The sequence below is a fragment of the Hirundo rustica genome, chromosome 16, assembly GCF_015227805.2.
Source record: "Hirundo rustica isolate bHirRus1 chromosome 16, bHirRus1.pri.v3, whole genome shotgun sequence".
NCBI lineage: Eukaryota > Metazoa > Chordata > Aves > Passeriformes > Hirundinidae > Hirundo > Hirundo rustica.
The window spans coordinates 7,885,546-7,906,296 of record NC_053465.1 but is presented as its reverse complement, the minus strand read 5'-3'; the positions used below and the strand labels follow the sequence as shown (position 1 = coordinate 7,906,296).

General features: G+C 44.7%; 1 protein-coding gene across 1 annotated transcript in view; it reads left to right on the top strand.

Annotated features, from left to right (window-relative positions):
- The window catches only part of CTNNBL1 (catenin beta like 1), a 47,554-nt gene that overhangs the window by 12,764 nt on the left and 14,039 nt on the right, over positions 1-20,751 (top strand). The window contains exons 5-11 of the mRNA XM_058422738.1: positions 2,287-2,382; positions 4,551-4,644; positions 5,365-5,456; positions 8,000-8,072; positions 8,346-8,404; positions 9,081-9,229; positions 13,842-14,023. Of these exons, the coding sequence (XP_058278721.1) occupies positions 2,287-2,382; positions 4,551-4,644; positions 5,365-5,456; positions 8,000-8,072; positions 8,346-8,404; positions 9,081-9,229; positions 13,842-14,023 (745 nt within the window). The remainder of the gene's footprint in view (positions 1-2,286; positions 2,383-4,550; positions 4,645-5,364; positions 5,457-7,999; positions 8,073-8,345; positions 8,405-9,080; positions 9,230-13,841; positions 14,024-20,751) is intronic.

Sequence of the window (20,751 nt, the reverse complement as noted above, 5' to 3'; positions counted from 1 at the left end):
CTTGATGTGGTGAATGCTGGTCTCTGCAAAACAGTAAACCCCACAGTTTCCCTTATCCAAGATCTGCCTCTCAAATAACTGTTAACAATTTATGTTGTACAGAGGGAAGCTCCTCCCATGCAAATCCAATTTCGTGGTTACTGTAGTTTAATTATTTATTTCATACCAGACACCACAGACTTGTTTGTACTCTGCGCTTTTATACTGAATTTCTCATTCATAGGGAAAAAAGGAATTGTTTTAGGGAATATTGAGTGGGATAGCAGAGCTGTTCTCCAGTACTTGCTTTGTCCTGTCAGCCATGGAAAGCTTTGTGCTGGGGTCACTGTTGCTGTCAAAGACTCATCAGGGTTTCCATTTTATTTGGTTTGCAACTTGCTTGTCAGTGAGTTTATGGATAGGAATTTGGCCTTAGAACTGCAATTTTGGGAGGAGTATATTTCTTGTTATAAAACTGCTGAAGTGTTTGGAGCTCCATTGGAAGCAGAGACTGCTGCTGCTTTTGTACAGGGTAGAAGCACTGTTAAAGTGAAGCATCTAGACATAAAGCTGAATTGATACAGCTCAGGTTTTCTAATGATGTTTTGTTAAAACAAATGTGAAAATATTTTTTAAAATGAGTTCTTCAAGGAGAGAACTAAACAAATGGCTCTTCAGATGTGATTTAAATGTGGTGTCTTGAGAGACTAATGCAAGGAGACAAAAGCAATGTCCAGGGGGAGCAAATAATCTGCTGAATGATTCATACAGTTTTACACAAAACATGTGAATGAAAGATGATCACCAACAAGATTTTATTAATTAAAGACATGAAAGCTTCAAGCGAGGCTTTGCTTTACTATCTCCTAAATTTTATAGGACAGCTGATACTCTCTCTGCAAGCCTGAATAGAAGCTTCCCAGAAGACAGGAACGCCCTGCATGATGAACTCTGCTGAGTTCTTTGCTGCGCACTCTCAAAAGAACCTGGTTCAGTTATCTTTGTAGCACCCAGGAGACAGCAGAAATCTTCAACTGATTCCTCCCTGAGCTTTCTCCCCCACAGTTTGATGAAACACCATTCCCTCAATTTGTCCTCATCCATCATGTGTTAACCCCCAGACCATCTCAGAGGTCCTCTGTTAAGGGCTCTGTTTTATTGGGAGAGCCCACAACTGAACAAAATATCCTGCCACGAGTGCCAAGAAGTTAAGAATTCCTTCTGTTGACTTGCCGGTTTTGCTCTTGCTGGTGCAGTGCAGTGTGTGATTAGCCTTTGTCGCTGCAGTGACACTGCTGAGGTGACACTTGGCTGAAGTGACACGCTGGTGACTCGCCTGCAGCTTGTCCGGCAGAAGGTCCGAGCTCACCTCTCCAGCCAGCCCCAGCGCGCGGCTGGGCAGCGCGCTAAGAAAAGACAGATGAAAATACTTTTCCTTTCGCTGCTTGTGTGTCTGAGCAAAAGCACAAATAGGAGACCTGGGAGCCTGTTTGTCAGCCTGGGCACTTGAGAGAGATCCATCACAGAGTGGTTATTTAGGACATGCAGAAAACCGCCTCTCCTGCTCCGCCCCTGGGACGAGGGCAGGATTGATCAGTGTGTCTGAGAGAATAGGGAAGTGGGTCTAATGAGGTGGAATACGTCTTGTCCTACAAGGGAGCTGTGCAGCAGGCAGGGGAGCCATGTGTTATGCAGCCCAGAGTTAATGAGTGAAAATTGGGCTGGCAGAAGCTCTGCTGTTCCTGCGAGGGCTGTGGTTTGAGGAGTGTGCTGCCCTAATTGGGTTGGGCAGAGGGGGGGTGATGCTCCTGCTGCCGGTGGTGCCCTTGTTGAGTGTGCGTGTGTGTGTGTGTGTCAGGTTAGCAGGGCTATCACTGAGAGCAGAATACCCAAATCACATTATTATTATTATAACTCATTTCTCTTTGCTTGTGTTCAGTCTTGATAATGCAAGACGGTGCCTCATTAAACCAACTCTGGCATGTTTGATTTGAAAAAAGTAAGTAATTAACATGAAAAAAACAGTAAAATTGCCTGATACAGTAAGCACAGAATCACATTTGTTTTTATCATTCCTAGTTGTTCAGATTCCCTGATTTTAGTGCTAGTGGGGAAGGTCTGCTGCAGAAGTCTGTGTGTGGTATCCTGTGCCCTGCTGCTGTGATTGTAATGCATTGTATCACCTCACTGGTAATGTATTGCCAGTTGCTTTGGTGTCATGTCGTGAACACACTGGCCTAAGGGCCATCTGCTATTGATACTAAATGTGTTTGCATCCCTGTTGGTTGTCCTTAACACGCAGCACATGTTTCCATAGCTGTGGTTGACTTGCTGCAAGAGCTGACTGATATTGATACTCTCCATGAGAGTGAAGAAGGAGCTGAAGTCCTCATAGATGCTCTTGTAAGTAGGAAACGCCAAATTATTTCAGTGCCTCAACATCTGCCTCAGCCCAGCAATGAACACTGACCCACCCTGCTTTCTGCAGCTCTGGGTGTCTTTGCTGCCAACATCATGATGGAGATAGCCAGGAGAAGCCTGTTCTGAACGTGAGACCACAATGGCTGTTTTTGATTAAATGCTGGAGTTTGGGGAGTGGGTGGTTGCACCATTTGCACCACTTCTTTTCTGGAAGGAACATTGTCATATTGCAAAATCTGTGTGGGCTGGGAGATTTTTTGGCGCGGGGGGGGAGAACGAGGTAATAGTATTTGTGACTTGGATGGTGTCCCATTGAAAACAGGAGTTTTTGTTTGCATTTCCCTTCTCTTCTGTGGAAGAGGGTGATGTGGGTTCACTCATGGAAAACTGCAGTTTCTGGCAGGGACTGTTCCTCAAAGGACAGTGATGCTGCTCTGATCTTTCAGTCTCCCCTCTTGCACAGGAGACTAGTTGTCTTCTACCCAGTAACTCTTGTTTCAAGCCCAAAAATCTGGCCTCGAACTGGGGCAGTGGGATTTTTTTCTTAACAAGAAGTAAAAACTTGAAAGTTTTCAAGTAGCAGAGCAAATGGAGGAGGGTCCAGAAGTAAGGATCCCTTTTGTCATAGAGAGTGAACCAATCCAGAAAATTACCAAGGTGGGTATGAAATACATTAGTTGGTGTTAAGTTATGCACAGTTAACTTTGAGTGCCTCTTGGCCTCTGTGGGGGTGGATTTCCCCTTTTCCTGGTATTTATGGTGGATGCCTCCTGCTCCCCACCTGCAGAAGGGGGATACTAAACCCTCCAGAGAGGTGGAGCCCAGCCCAACATGAGTTTTACAGGTCTGTCCTACCTTAGAGCAGGTGAATTGCTGCCTTTGAGGATTGCTATGGCTGTGTCTGGTTCTATAACTATTGTGTTGAATTTAGAAGACAGGGAATTACAGGTTTTCTTTTATTTGCTTTGTTTGGCTGCTCTGTTTTCTCCTACAATCCTTCTTGTCCAGTCACTATGTTACCTTCCAAAGGTTAATGACAGTGCCCAGAGGCCAGTTCCTCCAGCTCGCCTCTGGGCTGTTTTTAATTACTCTTCCTTGGTGTGGAGATTGCTGGGTGAATGAAATGGGAGAGAGGAGCTGCTAGAGAAGATGTTTTCTATAAAATATGTGGAGAGGCAGTAAATCAAGTGAAGTTTTTTCTCTGTTTTCATTGTCACCAGCCCACTGATAACAGCTATGTTTAGAGGTTTCATTGTCCTGCTTGAAAGAAACAGGTCAGGCCTATCTTGGAAGAAATGTTTAGATATCTGCTTTTTCGATTTTTTTTTTTTTTTTTTTTTAAAGAAAGTAGGTGAAAGGTTGTAGGGTATCTGAAGATTGATGCATTGTTTTCTTCAGCAGCCCATATATGTGGTTTTTCCACATATTTACTGGGCCCAAAGCTGGTTAAGAGTGTTTGAATTGGTAATGTTATTTTGTTTAACTGTTCCAAGCTCATGTCCACAGTGGAAAGTTTGCCAGAGTCAAGCTGCATTCTTTCCAATTCCAGTTTTAAAGGCATATTTTGCGTGTGAGCTCTGTGATTGAGGGACTCCCCCCCCCGCCTCTCTGGATTTCTGTAACTCACTGAATTTGACTTGGTGCAGTCATCTTGAGAGGATTTAACTGCAGGACTTCAGCTGGTGATGGTTCAACTCTTGGCTTTGGATCTGTGGGTGTGAGCATTGTTCTGTCAGGTTTTTGTACCTGTTAGGTGGAAGGTCCAGCAGCAATGTAGGCAGGCAGCAGTGACCAGCTGGGAGTGGAGCTGCTCACAGAGCTGGCACTTCTCCTGTCCGTGGTGGTTTGTGGGCCTTGTGCTTCAGAATTCTGAGGGATTGTAAATCAGTCAGGCTGGTTCAGGAAATAAGACTGTGATAAGTTGCATGTTTACCTCCTGATGTTTTTCTGTTTAATCTGAAACACAAAACTTGTTTCATTCATTAGGAAAAACATAGTGAAAGATATACATGATGATTCCTTTGCTTCCTCTGAGATTTTACAGCAGGGTAGTTCATGTCTTCTGATAATGTCTGGCAGGGTGTTTCCATTGTCTTTTTTGTAGTCTTGTTTCTTATTTTTTTATCTTTTCCATGACCCTGGGGGTTTAGGTGGAGGGTCAGGTCGTGGCCTTGTTGGTCCAGAATTTAGAGCGCCTGGATGAAAGTGTGAAAGAAGAGGCTGATGGTGTCCACAACACGTTGGGTAAGTGGCTGCTGCACAGCCCTTTGCTTCTTTCTGTGGTTTGTACCAAGGGGTGTGAGTTATCCCTTCCTTTCCCCACTCCTCTTTTTCCCTTGGTCTGCCAGCACTGCTGTACAGGATCTGGCACAGCTTTTATTCAAGCACAGCTTGGAATCACTCGTCCCTGGAGCCAGAGTTTGTCCTTTGTCCCATGGCTGTGAAAGGTGCCTCTTTCCAAACCGGTTGTGTTGGGACGTGCAGATACCCGGATCACTGCACTGCACCAGAGGCAATCACAGAACTGTTTAGGTTGGTAAAGCTCTCTAAGATCACTGAGCCCAGCTATTAACCCAGCACTGCCAAGGCCACCAATAAAACATGGCCTGAAGTGCCACTTCTACACAGCTTTTTAAAACCTCCAGGAAAGTGTTCCACTGTCCATCTATTTACTGTGAACATATCTCTGAGCTATACTTTGTTTCTGTCTTGACAATATATTTAACTTTCAGGTAGTAAAACATTTGCAATTCATGGAAGGACATAACTATCTTTCTGCTCCCTGATCTTTGCACAGCACGGGAACATTGCAGGGTGATGCCTGCTGGCAGTCAGACCATTGCCCACTCCTTGCAGTCCTTTGGGATTGTAACCTCCCAGGACTGTAGGAATGAGAGAGACTGGATACATGACGTTTGTAATTTTTGGTGGGAAAAATCATCTGTTTTGTGTCTTTCTTCCCAGGAATCGTGGAGAACATGGCAGAGTTCCGGCCGGAGATGTGCACCGAGGCTGCACAGCAGGGCCTCATGCAGTGGCTGCTCAAGAGGCTGAAGGTGAGCTGATTTCTCACTTTCCTTCTACAGATCAGTTAGCACAAAAACTAGCTAAAGAAAAGCTAGTTGTGCTTGTGTGTGTTGTAAAAGCCCAGTTAAGGACAAAATGTTATAGTTCAGGATCTATGTCCTCAGCAGTTTTAAAGAGACACACTTTGGTCTTGTCTTTATAAATATCTTGCAGTAGAAATTGTCTCTTTTATCTTTTCCTATGATTCATATATGTTGGATTTCCATGTGTGAGATCTGTAGGACTATAAAAGCTGAACAGTGAGAGGGGACACTAATATTAACCATTTTATGGCCTTTGATTGCCACATTTCTAACACTTCTTTGAATTTTAAGTGATGTCTTTGTTTAAATGCTACTGGAGGCAGCTTTTGCTTTGAACTCAACTAATTGCCTTTTAAATGAAAAGCTGCTTTTCACTTTAACTCTGTCTTGTGTGAAAAGATGCCTAAACATTCACTGGAAAATGCTGTAGAAAAAGAATGTATAGTTCAGCCCTCTCACAGAAATAGTAAAGGAAATATAGCAAAGAAATTGTGGCTGTTTTCTAACCTGTCAGTAAGGCATTAACACTTCCATGCTTAAATGTCTGCATGATTAGAAAGCCTCTGAATTCCAGAAATTCTCCATCAGCTGTGTAAGTGCAGGTACCCCTCTGTGCACTTCACATCCTTATTAGCAGAAGTAATCTGTAATTTCTCACTACGGGTAGTAACATAATTATGTCCTTTTCTTAAAAAGAAAAAGTGCAGTTAATTTTAGTCTTGGCAGGTAGGTACTGCTGCCTGCCTTGGAGTTGCTGTGGCAGCTGAAAGACTGAGAAACTTGGGAAAGCAAAATAATCCCAACTAGGATTCCCCTGCTTGGTGCAACGGAACATGAAGGCTCAACAGCATTCCAAGCTTGTGCAGGGTGTGTCTGTTGTGTTTCCTGGCTGTGTTATCCCTGGATTTGGGATGTGGGATCAGGCAGTGCTTTTACTTTTTCTGCCCAGGGCTGTGGGGAGCTGATGAACCCCTCTCCAGCTGCTTTGGCTCTTGTTAGCTCTTGGTCTTGAATCTCTTGCCCTGACGGATGTGTTTGGGATTAACCCAGTGTCTCAGCAGCTGGGTAGAGCTGCTGTGGGATGTCCGTGGGATAAGTTTTAAGATCAGGGTTCTGTCTGGGCAGTGATAAGGACATCTGGCACACAGCACAGGGCATGAATTTCTGTATCCTGACAACATTTCAGGTCTTATAATAGTATTGTGACTGTCAGAGCTGCATCAGAAAGCTCAGGTGGAGAGCTCAGAGCTCACTTCTGCAAACACAAGCAGAGTTTGATGATGTGTGCAGTCTTGAGAGATCAGAATGTTGTTTACCAGGATTTGCAGGGCAGCAGTTGGTCACCTCATGACAGAAACTGACAGGGCTGTAGAGCACCAAGCACCTTCCCCTCTCCTCCATGGTCTGCCTGGAGGTGTCACCTGGCTGCTGTAAATGCTGTTCTCTGCAGAGTTTGTTTGGAATGAAAAGCTTTATTTAAAGTCAGTACTTGGTGGCGTTTGGGGTCTCCCTGCCTTCCATGTTTCTGTGTGTTGCATGGTGCTTGCACACCGTGCTCTGTTCCATGGCAGCAGGGTGGGATGATTGGCCCAGCAGCCCTGCACAGGCAGGACTGTCCATCATGCTGCAGGGAGTCGTGTGTTTGGGGAAAAAAATGGGTGACAAATGCTATGTTTTAAGCCTAGGACTTCGGCTTTTTCCCTTCTTGAACAGTGGAATATAAATAGCTGATAACTGATGCTTTTTAAAGTTGTTTTATTTTATGAATCTCTCAGTAAACCAGGTTGCATAATTACCTGATTGGTTAATGTTCAGTCTGTTTCTGTAGATGAAGCAGTTTTGGCAGCATGCAAAAACATTGGATCCAGTTCAGAATCCACTCTAGGGATTTTTTTGGGGATTCAAGTTCAGCATTTTTGTTTCATTATGACTTCTTTAGCATATTTGAGGATGGAGGGAATATCTGAAATGGAAGTTATGTGATTGTGCAGGCAAAACCCATCTCATGTTCTTCTGATTGTGACACTCATCTTCACAGGAAACTCTGGCAGTTACTATTTAATGTTACTGTGATGTATGTTCTGAAATTCTGGTTTTGCTGACAGGCACGGATTTCCAGAACAGAGATAAGTGCCCATGCACCCACATAACATTGTGGGAGATACATCACAGGAAAGAGATTCTATGTGGCAAACAACTGGAGACTGTTCTTAGGGGTTTTGAGCCAACTTGAACAAACCTACTGGTGTAGGGCCATGTGAAGGATCACAGTGGAGCTTCTACATGTGTGCATGAGCCCACACGCTCTTCCCATCACCCCAGAATCAGAATTGTTACTGTTCTGTCACTGAGGAAAACTGCAGAACTACTGCAGTTTGGTTTTATTTCAAGTGCTGCTCATACATTTGGTGATTTGATTAATGTGTTCTTCAAATCAGTGAAATGCTGAGGGCCGTGCCCTGATGGGTCTCTTGTTCCTTCCCCCACAGGCTAAGATGCCTTTTGATGCCAACAAGCTGTACTGCAGTGAGGTGCTGGCGATTCTGCTCCAGAATAATGATGGTGAGCCATGCCTGCCGTATCTCTGTCAGTGAGGGCAGAATCCAGGCTTCTCTCAGATCACAGCAGCCCTTTTCTGCCTCCAGCTCCCCTTTGCTGGCTTGACTCTCCTCCATATGCTCCCTCGCCTCCACCCTCTTTTTCTCTGCAGCTTTTGTGCTCTGTCAAGCTGTATTGATTTTGTTTGCTGATGTATCAGTGTTAGATGGCTGTAAAATCTGACAGTTAGCTTCATTTTTCTCTCTCTTTTCCCCCTTCCCCCCCACCTCCGTCTAGACAACAGAGAATTGCTTGGGGAGCTGGATGGGATCGATGTGCTGCTTCAGCAGTTATCTGTGAGTAATTCCCACATGCCTTCTCTTCCATCGGGAGGCGGCTGGGCTGGGTGGGGTGAGTGCAAAATATCCAGGGTGCAGTTGCTTCATATCTGGTGAGGCGTGGTCCCCAAAGAGCTTCCATGTGGTGTGTCATCCATGGTCAGTGAGATGAATCCCTTTTGTAAAAATGTTAATGCTGAGGTACACAGAAGTTAAATTATTACATTATAATTTCATGGCAAATTGGAGGTAGGCAGGGTTGGAATTGGTCCATCCTCAGCATGCTCCAGTCTCAAGCGCAGGGCTGCCCATGTTTGAGCTGGCTGAAGGTAGTGTGTTCATAACTCACTGTCCTGGTTTATATATCTTCAAGCAGTGCTGCCTGCAGCACCCATAGGTTTGAATTGTGTAGAATCTCTGGTAATCAGCTTATCCACATATTTGGGTGCGAATTTGCCCTTCCCCTTGCAGTCCCTGTGTGTTATCCTTTGTATCCTGCACCAGGCTGCTGCACATTTGTGTGTGCACAGTCAGAGCAGCAAAGGGCAGCAGCTACAGAGGATGCAGCAGTGACCTGTGTGATCACTGGCTGACACCTGTCAGGTGCTGGAGCTTTTGGTGCAAACTCTTCATGTGTGTTCTGCAACAGCACAGCTCAACATTTGGGAGTAATTTTGCTTTCTTTGTCATTCAGGTGTTTAAACGGCACAATCCGAGTACAGCAGAGGAACAGGAAATGATGGAGAACCTGTTTGACTCCCTTTGCTCCTGCCTAATGCTCAGCTCCAACCGCGATCGCTTCCTGAAGGGTGAGGGTCTGCAGCTGATGAACCTGATGCTCAGGTATCCCATTGGCATTGTGATTTCCTTCCTACTTTTGATGTGCCAACACAAATACTGGCTAGGTATTTGTGGGTTTATTTTAAAACTTCTGTGTTAGGATATTTGTATGTTTTCTCTTTATTTTTTTCCAGCAGGTAAGTAAATTGGACTTTCTCAAAAAGTGGAATCTCCACTCTTTAACTTTATTTCCTAAGAACTGAGGTTGCCACAGTGGCTGCTGGAAGGTGGCAGATCTTTCATTTGGATGTGTGCTACTGCTGTAGGTCAGGTGGACCCTCTAAGGATTTAAATGACCTCTCTGAGGATAGGAGAGGACCTTTGGATGTCTCTAGGGAAAACATTTTTCCTCTTGTTCCCCAGTTCAGGCTCCACTGTGCTGTGTAGCCTCTGAGCTACTGAATTTTTGTGGCTGCTGATACAAAAATTACTTTTGTGAATGGGGCATAAGTTTGCATTTCTTGTGCAGTGCTTTGTCACACCCTGAACCTCTGGGGCTTCTCTGCTCTCCCTTCCCATTCCCTTGCTGGCCTGGCACCAAGTTGTGTCTGCTGGGCTGTCTGGCTCCCCAGAGCTGCGGGAGGGCACAGCGGGCTTTGTCTGGCTGTCCCCAGAGTGCCAGGCTGTGTGCTGGCGGGTTGGCAAACACCAGCCAGGAATGCTGAGCCCCTGCAGCTCAGGGCTGGGGAATGTGCGGCAGCAGGGAACCGAATAAATAACCCGACATGGATTATTCAAATAGGAACACTGGGTTTTCTTGAGGCTAATTAAGGAAAAGCTCCAAAACTAAGAACGGGCGGGAGGCCTCCCTCTGCCTGGAGTCCTAAGCTGCTAAACCAGCCTTGCAGAACTAATTAGTTGGAGTTCTTGTACCATGTGGGGGGATTCAGTGTTTGGATTTTTAAGAGCTTTTTACCCATTTTTTGACTCTACTGTTTACCACTCTCTGCACCAGCATCCCAGCTGGAAAATTATGACAAGAGGAAAATTTCTCCTTGCCTGCATTTTGCCCCCCACAGTAGTTGCAAAGGGGTTGGGAGGGGCAGAGTGATGGATCTGTCAGCAGCATCTCTGTCTGATGGACAGAGTTTCCAAGGCCTCCATCTGTGGATTCTAGATTTTGAGTGGGATTGATAAAGTGACAGTGGAAAAAAAAAAACAATTCACAGAATTTGTTCTAGAAGCTTCTGTCACTACTGTCCAAGGGCGTGTGCTGTACTGACAGCTGATTATTTTATATTTTTTTAAACTCTTCTAATTTAGTTCTAGTGCTTAGAAGCTTTCACAGGTGCTCAGTTTTTCTTTTGGCAACTTAGGTGACCGCGATCTGTTGTTGTAAATAGGGAGTGAACGTGACTAGTTGTGATCTGGAGCTGTACATCTGTATCTTCTTGATACCTTCATGATAAAGAGCAGAGAGCAGACGTGCCATTCAGTTGTGATTGACCACCTTGCCCACAGACAAGGCAGAGTATTTTTCTCTCCTGTTGATGTCCTCTGAAGGCCGGGGACAGAGATCTGTTATTTTTTGGTTTTACTTTGGAGGTGGTTAATCACTGTACCGCAGCCTGTGCTGATGAAAGGACAAATAGGCAAAGTTGAAAGTGTATTGACATGATTTGAGATAGATAAGGTGTGTGAGAATAAAGATATCAGGCTTGAATCTCCATTACTGTCGTAGGGAACACAGCATTCTGTGTCTGGTGCTGCCTGATCCATCCAGCCAAGACGTTCCGTTATTGATGGCTGTGCACACAGACCTGCGGAGAGCTGCAGCAGCTTTCGATGAGTATTTAATGTGCTCATGATATTCCTGCAGATAGTCATGAGAACAGGATGGTTTCTGTTGTGCTGAGCCTTAAAACGTGTGGCCAGCAGCAAAAGGTGTTGTTGTATCGTGTGAACCTCTGGTTTATGGGGGGTCAGTGGTAATGCCTGCAAATGAGCCCAGTGTGGCTGATGTGCCTTATGTCCATGGCCAGATGGGTCCTGGACTCGTGCTATGATCTGGGACTTGCAGTTGGCCCTGAAGGAATTGGGGTTTCACCAAGCAGGTACATGGGAGGTGAAGGTCTGGAAGGAGAGCAGGTCGAGAGGGATGAAGCTGGTGACAGCAGGACTCAAGGAGGAAGTTTGGAAGTAAAATGAGAGCAGGACTGTATATAATTATTTGATTTACATCTCTGCACCAAGGGAAACTTGTTTATTTTATGTTGCATCTTTATCAAAAACAAGATGGTTTATCAAGGCGGTAGCCACCAGCAAAAAGTTTAGAAATGTCCCTTAGAATTAAACCAAATTTTCTTTTTAGATCAGGAAGTGCTTCTTAGTGCTCAGTCCCTCAGTCTTGCCTTAGTAACTTAACTGCAGCTTAGCCAAAAGAGAGGGAAACAGGCTTGTCCTGTCAGCTCCCTGGTGCACGCTGACAGGCAGTTTATTGCTTTGGCTGTAGAGCTGTGCTGGGTTTGAGGAGATGCAGCCGTGCCGCTCCCGGGGGATGTGTCAGGGAGATTCTCTGTAGCTCAGGGAAAATGACGTGTGGCTTTCCCAGCTATGAACTGAGGAGCATGTGTACGCACAGAGACAAATGCAGCCCAGGGAGCTCGGGGGGACCTGCATCATCTGGGCCACAAAATGTTCTGTCCTGCAGCTATGCTGGGACTTTTCTTGACCCTCAATAAAAGCTTTTGTCTCCTGTACAGCAAAACAAGGTGAAACGAGAAAACTCCATATGGATCCCTGAAGCTTTTCTGTAGCTATTTTAGGGTGTATTTTTTTATGATTATTAAAATGTTTTTATGTTTTCTTGTCCTGCTGTTCCTAATGACCCCTGGAAACATAAGCTGTCTCTTTACTAAATCTTCTGGTTAATTAAACGGAACCATTTTATGCACACTTTCCTAGGAAATCTAGTGTTCTGCTTTTACTGGTATTTTGGAAAGTTAAAGGCTATGTTCTGCTAATGTGGAAAGTACAAATAATGTCAGCACCTTTTTTTTTTTTTTTTTTAAATAACAGATGTATCAAAAGAGTTGTCTCAGATGTAAAGGTGTTAAAAGGAGGAAAACAGTGGTCAGCAAATAAAGTTGTAATTCAGAGTTTCCATGAGCACTGAGGCCTCTCTGCATTTGGTGATTCTCACATTTGCTTGTCTGTGAATTAGTGTTCAGCTAAAAGTTCCCTCAATAAGCACAGATGAGACTAAGATAAACTGCTTGCCCTCCGGCAGAATAAATATTTCAAATAAAATCAACTCCAGACAGTCCAGGCAAGCAGCTATTGATCTCTAAAAGCCTGAACTTAAACCCAATGAATATTCCAGAGCTCAGCCCTGCACAGCCTTCCTAAATGCTGATCAATATGCAATTACTTCCCCTGAAAACATTTCTGGTGTCATCTGGCCTAAGGAGTACTTTATTTTTAGCTCTCTGTGGTGGGGATCTGGTGGTGCCAGACGACCCTCCTGCATAGCCCTTGGCTGGTGGGGGGAACTGAGAGTCCAGCTCCACACGCTGCCACCAGCAAAAAGTTTAGAAATGTCCCTTAGAATTAAACCAAACCCACCACGGGGTCAGAAGTGCCTGTGGCTGCACTGGGCAGGGTTGCTTTCAGGCTGGGGTGCTCATATATGGGTATTTTAGTTTGCCTGTTTTAGGGCTTGCTGAAGTTGTGTCCCTGCAGAGAAGTTGTTTTCCACAGCTCTCTGGAGGCTTTGAGGAGCCTCTGGTGATGGTCATGGGGTCCTGGTGGCTCAGTCTGCAGCTGGGCAGGATCAGAGGAGATTGGCATGTGCTTGGGGTGAAAGGTGGTGAGGTTTGTGACTGTCCTGTCCTGGAGGGAATGTCCTCCTAGGCTGGCCTTTGGGGACACTGATGGCTTATGTTCTCCAAGCTCTTGTTAGTTCCTACTGATGTTAACTTGGTCTGGGCTGTATTATTGACTTGTTTTTCAGTTCAGTTTCAGTTTTCCCCCGGATAGATTATAAATTCCTCTGGTGTGGTTTGTGAGGTACAGGGCACTGGAGATCATGTTCAAGGCATCCCTTGTTATTGGTGTGAGTTACCACCATCAACATTCTGAATTGGCATTAAAGCAGAACAGCCCAGAGTCTGTCTGCGTCCTTCCATTGTGTGGCTCCTGGTGATGGTGTTTCATTATGCCTGACCCAGCTATGCTCACCAAACTTACTACTTTATTGAATTAAACTATTATTAGATCTAAATCCTATCTTTTTTGGTGTGATAGTATTTGCCTTTTGTATCCAACCCAGCCTCCCTTTGTTTTGCGTGGTGTTTGTAAAGGAGTTAAGAAATATCTTCTTCAGTAGCCAAGAAATAAGAAAATAAAACCTTGACAATAAAATACATAAAATGAAATAAAAATAGAAAATAAAAAGAAATAAGAGACATTAAAACAGAAATAACCAAGACAATTTTCTCAGCTGCCGTTTTGAAACGAGTTGCTGTTGATACAATGTTTTGGCTTCTAGAAGAAAAATCTTGCTTAGAGCTTGTGCTCTCATCTTGTCCTTGTCGTGTTCCTTTCCCTTGTCTCTTTAAAGGGTGCTTCAGCACTCCTCACGTCCCTGTACAATTTAATTTGCCTCTTTTCACAGAGAGAAGAAGATTTCCCGCAGCAGTGCCCTGAAGGTGCTGGACCACGCCATGATCGGACCAGAGGGCACAGACAACTGTCACAAGTTTGTGGACATCCTTGGGCTGAGAACCATCTTCCCTCTCTTCATGAAATCACCCAAGAAGATAAAGAAAGTTGGAACAACTGAAAAAGAACACGAAGGTAGGTGTGCTTCCAGATCTTCTTATTGCCATGGAGGATGTGAATAGACAGCCAGTGTCTGAAAAGTACTCGTAGGGAAGAGGGAATGGCACAGAACCCATCTTTGCAGGGCTCCTTCTGCAGCTTTCAGGTCTGGGTGTCCAGCCTGCTGCTCCCTGTCACAGCTGGCTGTTGAGGGCACACTTGTCCTGCATGTTTTGGTATCAGCAGCTCCTGGCGATTCCATTTCGTGTGCTGTTAATAAGTTATTTTACTCCTGTAGAGTCTGTTGTTTGAAGCTCTTACTCTGATGCAAAACTCTTTTGAAAAGAGTAATGAGGCAACTACAAATGTCACCTCAAAAGCAGTGTTTTCATGGCTCTGAGCACTGAAGTGTGACTGGATGAACATCAGCCATTGCAGAAATAAACTGCATTGCTTTTGAAGTTGCTTTTTTTTCGTTTTTATATTTTTTTAACTCTCTACCCTGGAAAACTGCTTTAACAGAGATCTGCTGTGGAATAAAACTATGATTATCATGGAATCTTATATGCTGAGCTGAGTGGTCTGTCCCTCCTGCTCCTGGTAACTAATTGTCAAAAGCTAAAGAGGTGTGAGTGGATCTCACATATGCCTAGGATCCATCCTGAACTCCTGCAGTGAGCCAAGGGAAAGTGGAAGGAAACAGCAAAACCATGGGAGCTGTGTACCCAAATCCCCTGCTTTGGGGCTGTCCTGGCAGCTCAGGTGTTCTCCCAAGGCCAGGAGGGAGGTGCTGTCCCTGCAGAGCTCTCTGGGTGCTGGCTGAGGCACTGGCTGGGACTGAGCAACTCCTTTCTCTGCCAGAGCTGCTGAGCTGGGGACAGCTGCTTGTCCTCCCTCCTGAGGACAAGGAATGGGCACTGGCGTGGGCTGGGCATATGTGTGGCAGTGGCTTTCCTGGCACAGGTGGAGAGCAGGGGCTGTCACCCAACCTCAGAGCAATTCACACACCTGCTGACAGTTCTGGTCACTTCATCTGCCTTGTGTTGCTTGTCTTGGGTAGATAATGGTGAGGGGGAAATGCAGTGGGTCTGGGGTTTATTTGATGGACTTGCAGAGATAGGTTTGGTTTCTATAGGTTATATAATAAAATTGCAGGTTTATGTAATAAAAGACGCAGTTATGCTTTGATCGATTTAGGGGTTGTTTTGAAATTTTCATTTGCAGTGTGAAAGTGAGGTTCGTTTAATTCTTCGTACTGAAAGAAAGCTTCAGTTGGAATAGGGGGTTCTGGGTAGAGATCTGAGTCTGTGGCTCATGCCATTGACTTAATTTTTCAGTTTTGGAAAGTGAGCTAATCTCTGTCTCATCTGCTTCTTCTGGACTCTGCAGTTAATACCTGTGTGCAGTCCTGGCCGCTGTGAGGATTAGTCTGGAAAACCCTGACAGGGTCAGTTCCTGGCTATTTCTGTGATAGCATGAAAAAGCCAATCTGGCCTCAGGAAAATGAAGTGATCCATGCAAACAGGCTTTGTATCGCACCGCCGTCTCATTATCATGCTGAAGAAATGGAGAACATTAAAATGAGTCCAGAAATCAGTTCTATTAAAATAAACTCTCCCTAAAAGGCTGTGGTAGTAAGTCCAATTTTCTTTGTTTTGCATCACTGGGCAGGTGAGTTACTGAATTTCTAACGACAGGAGGTAATAGAGATGTTCAACAGGGTTCCCTGGAGCCCGTCGCGCGTTGTCCTGACGCGGTGTAAGCAGCACAGTGTGCGCTTTTACTCTGCTCAGTGTTGCCCCAACCATGCAGTCGTTGCTCCTGGGGGGGAACATGGCACAGGCTCCTGAGTGCCTCTGGCTTTAAGGGAAATGCTGCAGGTGTGACATGATGGAACTCGTTCCCTTTGTGCTGTTCTGATCCTAGGAACATGCTGCTTTTTGCTTATCTGTTTGTTTATTGATCAGAAAGAACACTCATATTCAGTCTGCATCTTTTCTCATAAAAACTATCCTGTGTTCAATCTGTTTTAAAAAAAGGTAATTAGAACAATCTTGTATTAGGAGAGCTTTCATGTGTATGCCAAATAGAGGAAGAGATTCCTTTAAAGGACTCTTTGGAATGGCTTTGCAGTGGTGGCTTCAGTATTTATTTAAAGCAGCTCTGAGGAGCTGGGCTGTGCTCACCGTCTCTGCATTGCTGCTGGGAAGGTGTCAGGCTGGGCACCCCAGGCTGTGCTGTAAAACACAAAATCCTCAGTGGGCTCTGAAACCTGGGGCCTAATTACAGCTGCCTAAAGGGCAGCCTTGCTAAAATGCTCCAGCTCTGGGTGAGGTGCCAAAGAGCTCTGCCGAAGTGTTTGTCCTGCCTGTCCCTCTGTCCCTTTGGGTGCAGTGGCTGAAGTGGCACCAGGCTTGGGGTCCTGGCACCCACTGTGACTTCAGCTGCTTCACATCTCACAGGACAGCCAGTGCTCAATCTCTAGAGCACCAATCTTCTGTATGTATCTCATGGTTGTAGGAAAATAATCCCCTTGTCTTTATTTTATAGCAGTGTTGCTATTTACATAAGAGATAGTCTATAAAACCATGTTTGTTTTATTGTCTCTAAGGCAGTATTCTGAATGTGACAAAACAATAAATACCCTGGTGAAAAAAAATCTCAATGTGACTTGCTGAGCTTTTATTTATTGCAGAAATTTATAATCCAAATTAAATTTGATAAAAGTAACTTCTCTGTAATGTATTTCTTCCTTTCTAAATGCTAGCATAAAGGTGTCAGTGCTGGTTAGCTACATTTTAAACACTGTCAGTGTTTAAAAATTATTTTACTCTAGGGAGCCTGTGAACAATTTAAATCCAAACTGCACGTATTTATGCTTTATGTACACTGTGTAATTACGAAAAAAGAAAGGGAGAATTTCTTAACCATCTTTATGGATGATCTGAGCCTGAAGATTGGGCCTGTGGTGTCTAACTGAGTGCACATTATCTACACTTGAATTTTGCCTGTGTTTGTACAGATCATTATATTACGATATTAGATTTGGGAGAAAAAAACTCGTTGGAAGCAATTTCCCTTTTTCTGAGGCAGTGAAGCAACTCAAACCAGAAATATTTTGTAGCTGAAGACAGAAATGGCTTAGAATTTTCCTATGTCTGTGGGGTTGCAGTACTCGTCTGGGTGCCCAGCTGGGTTGGACAGCCACAAGGAGAACCAGCCTGGCTGGGTAGGAGGTGCCGTGTCGTGGTTGTGTGCTGTGACTTGGTTGAAAAGCAGTGTCCTTTCAGTGTCTGTGATTGCAGGGAATGGACAGAAATCTGCCTCTGGGTGGTTCTTGGCATAAATAGAGGGTAAGATTTTAAATAACACTTACGTGTTGATTTTTGAAGTGTGGGGGTTGCTCTCTGAGCATCTGCATTCCCAAAACCTCCTTGTAGCAGAGCTGAGGGTCGGGGTGTCCATGAGGGTGCAGCAGCTCTCAGCACAGTGGAATCACAGCATTGAATGCTGGCTTGAATTTCTTTGAACAGTCTCAGTGAGCTAAAAATGGAGAAAACACAAATTCCTCCTGAATTAGAGAGTCTGTAGTGAAGCAATCATAGCTGGTTCGACAGGCTGTATATCCTCCTGCTCTTTTTCAGGATGGTTATTTGCAGCCAAGTTTTGCTCACTTGGAGAGTGTAATGAACTATAAAAGGATGTTTGTCCAATTCATCTTCATTTAAAAGCCTTCTCTTGTCTTAGATGTCAGTTTTACTTAGGAATGCTTAATTTGATAACCTGAGAATTAGTTCAGCCAGTTTCCAAAGGAGAATTCCTATCGCTGGGGTGTTTTGCTTGTTTGCCCTTCTATCAATAACAAAGCCTCTTTTTGAGATCCTCAGCTACACCTTCCCTTTAAAAACAACAACAAATCCCATTTCTTAGTAAATATACTCTTACTCCTTTGTGACATGCACTAAAGGCAGCAGAGCCCCTGGAATGAATGAATGCTGCAGAACCTGGACATGGGGAAATGAAAAGGCAGCAGCAGAAACATGGTCTGATAAGGAGTTACTGGTATTAACTGAGTATCTTCTGCCAGCCGGCAGAAAGTGTTTTTCTTTTGGTGGTCTTGAGGATTGAGCACCCGGGGAAGGCATCAGTCTGTTTAAGCAGAACTTTATTATCCTAATTTGGTATTTCACCATCACTCTCCGACAGGAACGTGTGATTTGAGTGAGGCATGATGCTGAGAACAGAGTTAAATTTATCTCAATTAAAGTGAGCGTGCTCAGTTGCAAGAACATCAGAAAAATAAACTTTCTCAGTCAATAGAAAGAATTTTGTTTTACGTTCAGCTTGATGGCTGGATTCAGCTCACCAGGGTTGTTTCTTGTGGAGATTTTCCAACCCTCCCAGGCCCCCCTTCACCCATCCATAAAATTGGTGTTTCTTGCTTGCTCTCAGTATTTGAAGATAAGATATTTCTTGGCAATATGCAGTGATACTCGAGTGGATTGCTCTTCTGAAATGTAGATTATTAATGCATGTGAAAACAAATTGGGTTATCAGATGCTACACCACTGGAACAGCATGTCCCATTGCCACCTGTAATACTGGGATGGGCAAAGGCTTCATCCAGGTTTCTCAGCAGCCCTGAAGCCACAAAGTTGTGTGCCTAGGAGGGGCAGAAGTATCTCAAAGAGCTGGCTTGTTTTTTTTCTAGTATTTTCCTGCTTCTAATTAGAAACTACAATTTATCTTAAGCGTTCTTTGCAAGACAGAAGGCTCTTAAATGTGTTCTGCTGGCTTCAGAGATCATCCTGCTTGGTCTCCAACGGGATGCTGTCCCTGGCATCCAGTCCTCTTCCTGCAGGATGATGCTTGCCTCCTCTTCCTCACTGTTGAGCTTCCTCCCCTGCCAGGGAGATGTCCATTATAATGAGATGTAAAAAGAAAAAAAAAAAAGGCAGGGGGGTGGGGATAATAAAGGCAGAGGAGTGTAATGTTACAGCTTGATTTGACAGGACCTCCTGCTGTTGCAGCTGCCAGTGCCAGCCATGGAATAGATTAATCTGTATTCCAACACGCCGAGCTGAAGTCAAGATCGATCTAATTAGGGTGTTTTAAACACTGCTTGCATGCTGAAGTCTCTGTGCCTGTCTGGAGAGCGAAAGGTTCCTGAGAGCTTGAGGTGATGCTGGGCTAAGCAGGACCATGGTGCTGCTGTGGGAAGCACATGGAATATGACCTCCTAGAGCCAGGGATGTGTTTGAGATGGTGCCCTGCAGGTTTGGGATCGTGGGGAGTGGCAGGGCTTGCAGGTGAGCCGGCCATGGAGCAGCAGCAGTGCTACTGGCTGATGAGAGAGAAGCCTCCCATCTTCCCACATCCATGGATTTAGGGGGTTTGGGGATGTTTGCATGAAAAAGTTGTTCTTAATGTGCAGCAGCTGTCAGCTGGTACCTGTTATTTCTGTGAAGGCACCTTTGTGGTGCTTCAGCACAGCTCGGCTTGGTGTTTGCTTCTCAAAGGAATCACATTTAGTTATTCTTTGAAATAGGGCTTATCTGCAACCTTGTCTCTGCCCTCCCTGGAGGTGATGCATTCTGTGCAGGTGATGTGGACTTTGGCTGAGTGTTACATTCCTATGGAGAAGTTCCCAGAACGTTCTGTAGAAGGGGGCTGCCTGTGGCTCCACCCCGAGGCACTGCACAGCTCATGGCCTCTGTCTGCACTGAGATCAAAGCCAGGCAGCTGCAGGTTCTGCATTCTGGGGACTCAGAACAGCATCAGCTACTCACCATTTCCCAAAGGAGATCCAGCCCTGAGCAAATACTGTGATTACAGCTTCTAAAATGTTACACGTGTGAGATGGAGATTGGGTCAGTCCATGGTAAAATGATGAGACCCCCACCTGTGGGAACCTGCCCCCCAAGGTTGGTGTTCCTCCCTTCCCATGGCTGTGCCAACACTTTAATCCACTGAATTATGGACTCAACCTCTCATTCTATCAAGCTCTGACCTCTTTTGGACCATTGTCCTTGCCCATGGATGTTGGTATTTATTGGGTCAGGACTTAGATTATCAGGCATAACCTTGATTTTGGGGTGCAGCATCAAACACGCTAGTCAGGAAGCTGATAAAAAACCATTTTAGATAGTTCAGAAATATTTCTGTAAAATATTTATTTGAACATTTTGACCAGGCAACTAGATATTTCCTGGATTTTCTGCAGTGATATGTTGAAAGAATAACCTTGTTCTCAGAACCTCTGTGTCAGCTCCTTTAGACTTGCCAGTAGTTTTAAAGATTTTATTGATAAAATGGATAAATATCTGCATACGACCACCAAAGCAAAAATGATGGCTAAAATACATTTTCTAGTAAAGGAATATTGGAAGAAAAGCAATGAAGACAGATCATTGGTGAGAATACTGCTACTAAAGTGCTGCATCAACACTTCCAAAAAAAGAAGGTTACACTTCCAAAAAAAGAAGGTGGGGGAAAAAAATAGTGGGACATACAGAATGCTGACTTATTCCTAAACCAGCAGAGCATATGTTGGCATATATGGGGGGAAAAAAAAAAATCTTCATTTTGCTGAATTTCTTTCTCCTTAAGAAAACGGGATCTTGCAAGAACTTGAAGGGGTTTTTTACCACGCTTTTAATGTCAACGCTTAATTTGGTGTTGCTTTTTGTGGAGTAACAGTTTCTGTGCAGTGAGAGCGTGCACTGACACCCCCGGAGCCATCCTTCACCCCCGTTAGCCTGTCG